Source organism: Zootoca vivipara, chromosome 15 (genome assembly GCF_965207765.1).
Source record: "Zootoca vivipara chromosome 15, rZooViv2.hap1.1, whole genome shotgun sequence".
Taxonomy (NCBI): domain Eukaryota; kingdom Metazoa; phylum Chordata; class Lepidosauria; order Squamata; family Lacertidae; genus Zootoca; species Zootoca vivipara.
The window spans coordinates 7,492,828-7,504,147 of record NC_142598.1 but is presented as its reverse complement, the minus strand read 5'-3'; the positions used below and the strand labels follow the sequence as shown (position 1 = coordinate 7,504,147).

The window sequence follows — 11,320 nt, the reverse complement described above, 5'->3', positions numbered from 1 at the left end:
ATTTTAAAATGGCAATTGGGAAAATTAGTGAGAAACTGAAATGGCTGGATTGGTTCATTGCTAGTGAAAAAGTACTCTCTCTTGTCTTTTCTGAATCTTCCACATTCAGCTTCCTTGGATGTCCCCGTGATGCAGGAGGCCTCCCTTGGGCCTGGTGCAGTCAGGCTGGTGCTGAGGAACAGGTGCTCAGGGCCACCCCACCCAGTTAATCAACCTCTGTGCCTCTGTGGGGCCAGTGCTGATTTGGGTGACTCATCCGGCTGAGTTTTGCACATGACCTGTCCCTGCCTGAGCACCCTTCCGTATGGTCTAAGGTAAAGGTAAAGGTAAAGGACCCCTGACAGTTAAGTCCAGTCACTAACAACTCTGGGGCTGCGGCACTTATCTCGCTTTACTGGCAGAGGGAGCTGGCGTTTGTTCGCAGACAATTTTTCTGGGTCATGTGGCCAACATGACTAAGCCGCTTCTGGCAAACCAGAGCAGCGCACGGAAACGCTGTTTACCTTCCTGCCGGAGCGGTACCTATTTATCTAATTGCACTTTGACGTGCTTTCGAACTGCTAGGTGGGCAGGAGCTGGGACCGAGCAACGGGAGCTCACCCTGCTGCGGGGATTCGAACCGACCTTCTGATCGGCAAGCCCTAGGCTCAGTGGTTTAGACCACAGTGCCACCCGCACCCCTTCCTTATGGTCTAAAGGTAAAGGTAAAGGGACCCCTGACCATTAGGTCCAGTCGTGACCGACTCTGGGGTTGTGGCGCTCATCTCGCGTTATTGGCCGAGGGAGCCGGCGTACAGCTTCCAGGTCATGTGGCCAGCATGACTAAGCCGCTTCTGGCGAACCAGAGCAGCGCATGGAAATGGTGTTTACCTTCCTGGAGCGGTACCTATTTATCTACTTGCACTTTGACATGCTTTCAAACTGCTAGGTTGGCAGGAGCTGGGACCAAGCAACGGGAGCTCACCCCGTCACAGGGATTCGAACTGCCGACCTTCTGATCGGCAAGCCCTAGGCTCTGGGGTTTAACCCACAGCGCCACCTGCGTCCCTCCTTATTGTATAGTTTGTGGTTAAGCGCGGTAGACTCCTAATCTGGGGAACCGGGTTTGCGTCTCCGCTCCTCTACACGCAGCTGTTGGGTGACCTTGGGCTAGTCACACTTCTCTGAAGTCTCTCAGCCCCACCTACCTCACAGAGTGTTTGTTGTGGGGGAGGAAGGGAAAAGAGAATGTTAGCCGCTTTGAGACTCCTTCAGGTAGTGATAAAGCGGGATATCAAATCCAAACTCTTCTTCTCTTCTATTTCCCTACACTTCCTCCTAAATTTGCTGCATCTGGCTGTTTGTGTGCTATCCATGCAGCTACCTCCAGGGAAAGAAACTATGATTGCAAAACGGAACTACCTGGGTTGGCCAACCTGGACGGGAGTCATCCTTTACTATTATGCAAGAGGAAAACAAACACAAGGCATCCAGGGGAGCTGACTCAGCCCATCCACTGCTGGAAGATCCCCCAGCCCAACCCTCCAACACAGTGTTTCTGTTTAAAGATGTAAGACAGACTGTGAGGATAGTCAGGTGTCCTTAGAAAAGACAGTAGTTGAAGATGTTCCTCTATTTGAAGGGCTATCTGGAAATCCAGTTCAAATATAAAGTTGCCCATCAATATAGCAAGCTGAGTGGGCACCTATATTTATATTTAAATTATACCATTTATTTATAATTTTGCACCAATATATAAAAATCAGTACATGCACATTTGTGGCCCCCTTTACTTAGTACAGCTCCCATTGCTCAGTCCCAGCTCCTGCCCACCTAGCAGTTCCAAAGCACGTCAAAGTGCAAGTAGATAAATAGGTACCGCTCCGGCAGGGAGGTAAACGCAGTGTGCGCTGCTCTGGTTTGCCAGAAGCGGCTTAGTCATGCTGGCCACATGACCTGGAAGCTGTCTGTGGACAAATGCCAGCTCCCTCGGCCTATAGAGCGCCACAACTCGCAACTGGACCTAACGGTCAGGGGTACCTTTACCTTTACATATTGTGGCACTGTAGTCAGTCAGGCTTCGTCTTTTCGAGCAGAAACCGAGCCTCAAAGATTAATGGATCCAACTTCTTCAGATGTTCTGTTACTGTCCTTGGTTTTATTATTTTTACGCCTTCTGGAAGTTCCACTGTGGCACTGAATACTATAAATCCAAGTTAGCCAATTGCCCCAGAGTGCTATGAGTTCCTGGTGGTCTTCCTCTTTAAAGGCTAAAGGCTACATACAGTCCCTTATGGCACAAGAAATCCTGATCCCCTTTCAGACCCAAGTGGGGAGGCATCTGGGCTCCAAATCCCCTCCACCCAGTGGGCAGTAACAGTGGACCCTGCTCTGTGCAATTCAGACCCTGCTGAGATCAGACTTCCAGCACTTGAACAGCAAACTTGTTGTGACTGAATGGTTAAAATGAGCTGGTTTTTAATCTCCTTTATTTGAACAACTTATGTACTATTGAGCAGCAGTGTCTCTAAGTGGTCTACATTAGGCTTACCAAAGATACAATCAGTTTCTGGAAAGCCACAGGTTTTCCTCCTCTGCTCTCAGCTTCAAGGTGCCATAGGACTCTTTCTGGTAGTGACACCCAGAGAGGACAATTGCTTGAAGCCCCACTAACAGAGGCCGACACAAGGATATCCTTATCTATGCTCCCATGTGAAATCTGTGTTCTAAGGATTAGAGCTGACCTCAGTTTGCCACCGCTCTTTTCCTGCATAAATTGAGGCCAAATAATACACTGCTGTTTTCTATGCAAATATTTGGATTTTCATGTTTGGTTTCATTGACTGATTGGCATTTCATGTTGTCGGTTGGTACCATCACTTAGATTGGGTGATATGCAGATACACACACAGTGCAACAGCTGCCATGCGACATTTTACAAATGCTTTTTGTACTAGTGTCACCTGTGCATTTAACCAATCAGGCAACAAGCGGGTCTCTCTCTCACTCACTCTTTCACACACACACAAACACCCCGAGAAACATTTCAAATTTGGGTGATCAGCTTTCAGAGAACTTCCAAGACCCACAAAACAGCCGCTGCTCATTCTAGCACAATACTACTTTCTTTATCTGCCACCATCCTGCTAATAATTAAATGCTGTGTGCCAGTCATTGCTTGCTGAGTCATCTGTGACTCAGGACTATGTAATCTGGAAGTAATGTCCCAACCAGCACTGTTGGGTTTCACTCAAGGCTTGTATTAGGACTATAGAGTTCTCAGTGCTACAACTGCCCTGCAGGTTTGCCAGGGACCTCACCCCAAAAACTTGTTGAGAAATAGGCAGCTCGAGCTAGGCAACCATTTCAGTGGCTGGAGATTGATAGCAGTGGTGTTCAAATTGACCTTTGAATATACTTGTAAAAGTCCTATTCTTTAAGACTTTCTGCCACAGGCGCAACAATATTTTGGGACAGGTTGTGGAATACAATTTGAGAATGCTTTTCTTATACTTCTATCTTTCAAGGCATGAAGGAACGCTTCATGGTCACGCTGCGACACAAGCCACTATACCCAACCTGATTATGGAATCCTGTACCAAATGAAGACATGGACGTTAAGATGAGAAGAAGCTCATTTGAACCATCAATGCTCAAGAAGACAGTGGCATGGAACAGGGACAAACCTAGATTAAGGGCAAAAAGGTCCAGTCGTGTCCGACTCTGGGGTGGCGGCGCTCATCTCGCTCTATAGGCCGAGGGAGCCGGCGTTGGTCCGCAGACAGCTTCCAGGTCATGTGGCCAGCATGACAAAGCTGCTTCTGGCGAACCAGAGCAGCGCACGGCAACGCCGTTTACCTTCCCGCCGGAGCGGTCCCTATTTATCTGCTTGAACTTTGACGTGCTTTCGAACTGCTAGGTGGGCAGGAGCTGGGACCGAGCAACGGGAGCTCACCCCGTTGCAGGGATTCGAACCGCCGACCTTCTGATCAGCAAGCCCTAGACTGTGGTTTAACCCACAGCGCCACCTGGGTCCCTGATTAAGGGCAGGGATGGGCAAATCAGCCTGTTCCCATGTCACCTGTATGCATGTATGTTTACTCAAAAATCTGGTCTGTCCTGTCCCAGCCAGCATGCATCCAGCACAAAATATGCATTTGTACTTGTATCTCTAAATGTACAGTATTTTCTCTAAGCACACACATTTCTGAATATTTTAAGCATCTTTTGATACGCCTTTTAACCAGAGAATGGTGTTGGCGCATTTGGGAAATATGAAAGCTGGGAGGTTTAATGTGCATTTTAGTCCTGGAGGTACAAATAAGATCTAATTGGCACGTTGCTTTAAGCCATAGTTATAGACTGTGCTTTAAAGGAGGGCATGTGCTGCTGCCGAGATCGCAGGCGCTTCGATCCTCCCCTGTACCTTCTGGGAAAGAAATCATGGTCTTGCCTAGCATCGCGTCTCAACCCCGGCTCGTGGTTTATTTCCTCTAAACCAGGCATCCCCAAACTGTGGCCCTCCAGATGTTTTGGCCTACAACTCCCATGATCCCCAGCTAACAGGACCAGTGGTCGGGGAAGATGGGAATTGTAGTCCAAAACATCCGGAGGGCCGAAGTTTGGGGATGCCTGCTCTAAACAAACCATGGACGGAAAGCCAAAAGCAAACCTTGTTTGCTGAGGCTGGATGTAATGCTCAGTGAGAACATGGCTTCTTTCCTGACAGCAGCAGCAGTGGAAGGAAGGAAGGAGTGAAGCACCTACTTCAACAGTGTTGCCCCAACACCCTGGACACCCACGTATGTCAGTGTTTGCGGGGATTTTGGTCCAAAGTAGCCAAGATGAGTCAACTCATTTGAGGATCATTTGCAAGAAAACAGTGAGAAACAACACACACACACCATCTCCAAAAGAGAAGCCAAAAAAACAAATGTTGCAGTTTATGTTAAACCTTTTACAAAATAATACAATAAATGATTCAATAAATAGAAAAAAAATTACAAAATTACAGAATTTTTTTTTTAATACAGGGAAACAAAGAAATAAACCCAGAAACTTTAAAACTAACTGACTAGCTGGCTCCAAAGTGGAGCTGTGCAACACACCAACATCTCCACCAACACTAAGGGCCAAGAAGGGCTGAGCACAGGACGCAGCCCCCTTGGCCCCATGCGCACGAAAAGGAGCCCCTTCGGGACCCCCGGCCTCTTCATATATATTAAACTTTTTAAAACATTATCTTGTCATCACAATAATCTAATTAGTAGCATGAGCTTGTTGTGGTTTGTTCCTGAGTAGGTTTTTATCCAGCAGAAAAAAGAAGTGGGATTTTGGAGTGGGGATGTCTCTGGAAATACCATTTAGCACCCCACTAGGGCCACTTAGAGACCTCCCCCGGCCTTCTTCCATGGGAAACACCAGACCGGCTGCGCAAGACACCCAAGGCGCCAACCAACAAAGACAAGTGTGGCACAAGGGGTGTGCCCCAAGATCTTCCCGGAAAGCATCCAAAGGCTTTTGGGGCGGGGGGTGTTTATTGGATCGCTGTGGCACAGCCACCTGGAAGGGCAAAACATTTCTGGCATGCCTGGCACTTCACAGCATCATCCTGAAACAGGGAAGGAGGTTTGAGGTATGAACTGTCTACCCAACCAGCAGCTCCAGAAATTCTAGACTGGAGGAGCCAGAGAACGGGAATCCTTCAGTTGTAGGAGTCTGAGGGGCTTTAACTGGAAACAAAGGTAGTTCTAGAGGGACAGGGACAGAAGAGGACACTGCCCGCCCCCCATGGCTAAAGTGCCCCAACCCCCGCAAGTAGGGCCTGGCGCCAACCTGCAACCGACAAGCTAAAAGCCGAAGGGAAAGCTGAAATACTGACAAATTTGGTAGGGGTGAGGGGAAGACAGGAAATCATGCTTGGAAAGGAAAGAGCAGGGGAGAGAAGGATGCCCCCCCCCCTCCCAATGCACAAATGGAATTAGAAGAATGGGCAAGGGACTGGAGAAACCCGTTTGCTTGGAGTGTGACAGGTGGCAGCAAAACACTGCATTCTGGGGAGCGAGACAGATTCCTTCCTGGTCTCTTCCAAAGGTGAAATTCCACAAAAGGGACACAGCAGGCTCCTGGCCTCAGTGGATGTGGGCAACTAACCTGCTTCATTAGATCGGGCCGGGTGAACCCCAGAACATGCCCCACCTGCCAAGAGCAACTTTTCCACTGGCTCATCCAGCAGGAAGTTGTTCCCCTCGTCGCTCGCCTTCTTGGAGAACGTTTATGCCGGCAAGACTTAGGCGGCTCCAGCAGCGAGGCCCCCCCCCCTTTTCCGGTACTAGGGCCTTTGCTCCAGATGCTTTCAACACGAAGGGAGAGAAACTTAAATGCTATCAGTGCAAGGAGGTATCAGAAGTTGACGGGTCGCCTACCCCAGCCCTGTAAGGACCACTCGAGCCCCTCTTTTGAGTCTCCAGACTTCAAACGCACAGGTTTGGGACTTCAGACCTAAAGGAATTTGGGGGGGGGGGCAAGAAAGCCCGTGCGGGTCTCAGCAGGGAAGATGATCGGCATTCACGCATCCCACCTGAGCTTGCATAAACAAAGCCCGAACCGACTCCCGCCATCGCTAGGCTTGAAACATGACATCGGAACAGCAGCTGTGAAATTCCATGGGACTGGACCCCCAACCACTTGCAAGACGCTCCCAGGGCTTGGACCCTTCAACCAAAGTGTGTGTGGGGGGAGGGGTTTCTGTTGCATTCCTGCAAGTTAATACTGAAAAACCGGCAACTCCTGGAGCCAAAGCAGACGCTCAAACTCCTTCCTGCCCCATGGAGGCAGCCGAGGGAGCGGCTGGGGCTTCGGCCTTCAAACAGAGGCTATGCTCAGCCCAGGTGTTGCAGGACAAAAAAAAAAAAACCTCCCCACCCCAAGCTGAAGTGGGACCCCCCAGCTGAAGTGCAGGCCCACCTGCTACAGCCCTGGAGCATCTCCGCTGAAGGGAGGAGAGACTTCACTGCTCTCCCACCTGCAAGTAAAGGGATTTCTGAACCCAGGCGGAAGTCCAGGCTCCGCTTCATCACACCCCACCCCCCCAAAGCACTAGTGCGCCATGGGAAACAGATCTTACCACCCCACCCTCCAAGCTAAAGTCCTTCTGATCAAGGGGAGAGAGGTGCCCCTCTGAACACCCTCCCCCCCCCAGCCAAAGCGTGCGCACCCCAGAGCAGCCCCTAGCCAAAGCGCTCCCGTACAAGCAACATCAGTTTCTTTTTGCCCTTGTAGGTCTGTTTGAGGTTGTCAAGGAACTGGCTAAAGCGCATGTGCCCTTCGTGCGCCATCAGGAACGTCTCGCGGGCTTTCCCCAGGAACTCGATGAACTCGCCGTAGTGCCGAGGGCTGATGTGGGTGAGGCGCGAGTGAGTGGTGCTGATGTAGGCAGCCATGGCCGCCTCCAGGAGCTGGCAAAGAGGGGCTTTGTCCATGGCAAAGAGCTTCCCTCCGGCGCCGGCGCCCCCCGCCCCGCGGCGCCCCCCACCCAGTGAGGCAAGGCCCGGGGGCGGAAGGCTCCAGCGGTGCAAGATGTCAGAGAGCATGGGGGCACACTGCACACTCTTGATGACCAGCGGGACAATGGCAGCCAGCTCGTTCTTGCCCAGCGACTGGCTGAGGGAGCAGGCCCAGAGGACGTCGTTGAGGGCGGGGTGGGTGTCCTGGTTGAAGGCGATGCTGAGGTGCGAGAAGGCCAGGGTGGCCAGCTTGTAGGCGCGCAAGGGCAGCCCGCGGTGCTCCATGTACCGGGCCACGGTGAAGAGGTGGGAGTGGCCCATGCCGGCGGAGGCCGCCGAATCCAGGACGATCTGGTAGGCCGCCTCAAAGGCCGCGTGGTTCTTCTCGCAAAGGGTCAGAGCCGGCAGCGCACAGTTCTGCGGGTCCTTCATGGCGCACTGCAGCGCCAGCGTCCGTGCGCAGCTGCACAGATCCTCCCGCTGTGCCGTGCTCAGGCTCAGCCTCAGCAGCGTCGCGTGCGTGGTGCCCGTCACGGCCACGATGGTCGTCGCCTCAATAGGCGTGAAGAGCGTGTACCAGTTCTGCATGATGTTCATCAAGGCCTGGACACCTGAAAGGGAAAGGGGGGGAGGGGATTAAGCGCAAAGGTTACGAAGCCAAGGGCACCCCGCCCCCCCCCAAGGTGTGGACCCTGAGCACTGTGGGCAAAGCAGAAGCAGGGAAGGTGAAGCTCCCGAGAGGCCGCCTGGAAACGAGCAGGACCCATCAAGGAATCGGAATCAGAAGAATATTTAGTTGCATGGCAATATATAAAAAAAAATGTACTGAAGACAGAGGTAAAAACTTAACTACAGTCATACCTCAAGTTACAGCCGCTTCAGGTTGTGTCTTTTTGGGTTGCGCTCTGCGCCAAACCCAAGAAGTACCGGAATGGATTACTTCCGGGTTTCTGCGGCGTGCATGTGCAAAAGAGCCAAATTGTGCTTTGCACATGCGCAGAAGCACCAAATCGCGACCAGCGCGTGCACAGGCATGGGTTGCAAACATGCCTCCCGCGCGGATCACATTCACAACCCAAGCGTCCACTGTACAGAAAATACATTTTGGTGGTTTACATCAATAATCAAATAATAATTTTTTTAAAAAAATTCTTCCAGTAGCATCTTAGAGACCAACTAAGTTTGTCATTGGTATGAGCTTTCGTGTGCATGCACACTTCTTCAGAGACACTGAAACAGAATAATGGATCTTATGCCTTAGTGCCCCCCGCTAAACACCTTGCAGTTTTTGCTGTCACCTGGTCACCTTGATCTGCTAAAAGAAAGGACACAGTGGCAATGGTTGAGCGACCCAGCATGGACAATAATAGAGGGGTAATAACCTCACTCCTCAAATCTTCATAAAAGAGTGCAAGCCAGAAGCACATGAGCCACTGACTCAATACTGCCATCTCCACAGGGACATAACCGTTTTTCCAGTGGAATTTTTTGAAACTGACCCTCAAGTACAGCCGAGGGCAGTATATGTAATCTTGCGAAAGACTAGGTGGAAAATAATAATCATACCACGGACAAAATACCAAGGACATTTTTTGCGGCAGAGTGACCGCCTAACCCAGCAGCCGCATCACAAGCACTCACCAATCTCAGTGGCGCAGCTGACCAGCCAGCGGACCATTTCCCTCCGTCGCCAGGTCATGGTGTTGAGCGTCATTCGCATCACCTACAGGGAGAGCAGCAGGTGACAGGCATTTGCAAGACTGCGCAGAAGGAGCCACGAAGCACCTGAGGAGCCCCACATGGGATGCCCTCCCTCCTCCCTTCCTAGGATGGCTATTCTTGCTGCTGCTGCTGCTCCTCCTACTACTAAGTGAAGCCTCCGACAAGCATTCAGCACTGCAATCCAGTGCGTGGAAAGAGGCATTTTTCACCCCTGCGTACCAGAGGGTGAAACCATTCATTCCCTCTCAAGTTCCCCACCTGCAAAAGGAGACCTTCAAAGGGCAGGAGGAACCCCAAGAATGCGCCTTGTGATACGTTTGGCTCCCAGGGGAGAAAAGAACAGCACAAAGACAACGCGGGAGACTTTCACTTAACTTTCTACTCCAAGCAAGTAGATTCCTGCACTGCAGGGGGCCAGACCCTCAGGGTCCCTTTCAACTCTACCAATCGAAGTTCAACATGCATTTACCATAAAAATCATACAGTTTTTCAAGAAGGCAGAAACCTCTTGCTCATCCAGGAAGGAACTTGATTTCAGCAAGGATAGCGGATGGAAAATGAGCAAATGGTACGAAGGTACTGTTTTAAAATTCCTTTTTTTTAAAAAAAAAAAAGCTCAGTGTCCCTGGTTAGTGAGAACCCGCATCCTAAAGGAATCTATCATTTCAAACAGCTGCATCACAGCTTTTGATTGGAAACCGTCCTGCCCAAAAAAGCATGAGCAAAACTCCCTCGCTCGGAATCTTCCATCTGCCGAGTAAAAACTGAAGAGCCGAGGGGACTGGGCTATGGCGATGCCCCTGGACTGAGAGCAGGGGGCAGGATCCGCCCAAACGCGCCCTCACCTGCAGGCCAAGCTCCAGGGAGATGTTAAGCAAGGTGGTGTCTGGGGGCGTGTTAGCTGGCGTGGCAGTCTTGCAGGCATCTTGGGCCAGCTTGAAGAGCAAGGCTGGAGAATGGATATTTTGCTGGATGGAGCCCAGAACCATGCGCAGCCAGTTGGGGTCACCTACAATAAGCCAAGGAAAGGAAAGTGTTTATACTCCTCTCAGAGCCTCCGGCCCACTTCTCTGAGCATGGATGCTCTTCTCCCTCCCGGAGCAGGAGAAAAACCTGTGGCTCCCAGATCTCTGACCTCCATCCACAGCTGGGGCTATACCTTTAGCTGCTGTAAGCATGGCCGATGCCAGCTCACACTGCCGCGTCTCTAAGTGGCCGAGGGTGAACCAGCGGGGAAAGCGATTGGCCATCATGGAGTCCAGGGGGTTCTGGTGCAGGATGTCGCTGGCTGGCAACACCGTCTCCAACACGGGCAGCCTGCGGGGATCGAGAGGGAAACTGGGTGAGGTCGTCGCCGTGGCAGAAAAAGAGGAACAAGCCTTGCCTCTGCCAGAAGCAGAGGACCCCATGAAAGGAAGGGCAGGCTCAAGCAGATATTGGGGGGGGGGAACAGAATTTGAAAAGAGGGTGGAGAGGGAGAAGCCAGAAATGGGAAGTGGCAAGGCTTCCCTTTGGGTAGCACTACTTTCCAGGTTTGCGGTTGATGGGATTTGGCAGCAGTTGGAAAAGAGCCTGGGGTGGCCTGGGGGATGAAGAGGTTGGAAGTGGAGAAACAGAGCAAAGGCCTGTTGGACTGGATTCTGGCCACAAAGAATGAGGAGGAGGAGGAGGAAGAGGAGGAAGAGGAACAGCAAAAAGTAGGAGAATAGCAGAGACAGAGCTAGCTGCTCTCGCACCCGGAGCGGCACACATGCTGTGCACTTGGGTGGGGGGGCTAGCTGCCCGCGGCAATGTCACCTCCCCTCAGGGATGACACCTGGAGAACAGCACTTTCCCCTATGTACCATCTGGAACCTCAATATCCTCTTCAGAGGCCTGACTCTGAATGTCCCCAAACGAAGGCGAGGCAGGTAGGCGCTAGGGATAAGGCCGTATTGGCCCTGGTCCATCCCCCCCCCCCCAGCTAGGTTCGCCTGGTGCCATCTTTTTTGGCCTTTTCTGCACCCTTCTCTTCAGCCAGACCTTTTAAAAACAGCTTCTCAGCTTTAAACTTTAAACAGGAAGAAACACCATGGACAGAATAATTGTCACACACAGGAAGAACAAGGATATAG

At 51.4% G+C, this 11,320-nt stretch overlaps 1 protein-coding gene across 1 annotated transcript in view; it reads right to left on the bottom strand.

The window, feature by feature from the left end:
- Positions 1-4,900: 4,900 nt before the first annotated feature.
- The window catches only part of ZSWIM4 (zinc finger SWIM-type containing 4), a 39,821-nt gene continuing 33,401 nt past the window's right edge, over positions 4,901-11,320 (bottom strand). Inside the window, exons 11-14 of the mRNA XM_035141102.3 lie at positions 10,366-10,523; positions 10,052-10,215; positions 9,126-9,207; positions 4,901-8,095 (exon numbers count right to left, since the gene is read on the bottom strand). Coding sequence (XP_034996993.2) covers positions 7,209-8,095; positions 9,126-9,207; positions 10,052-10,215; positions 10,366-10,523 — 1,291 coding nt within the window. The 3' untranslated portion in view covers positions 4,901-7,208. The remainder of the gene's footprint in view (positions 8,096-9,125; positions 9,208-10,051; positions 10,216-10,365; positions 10,524-11,320) is intronic.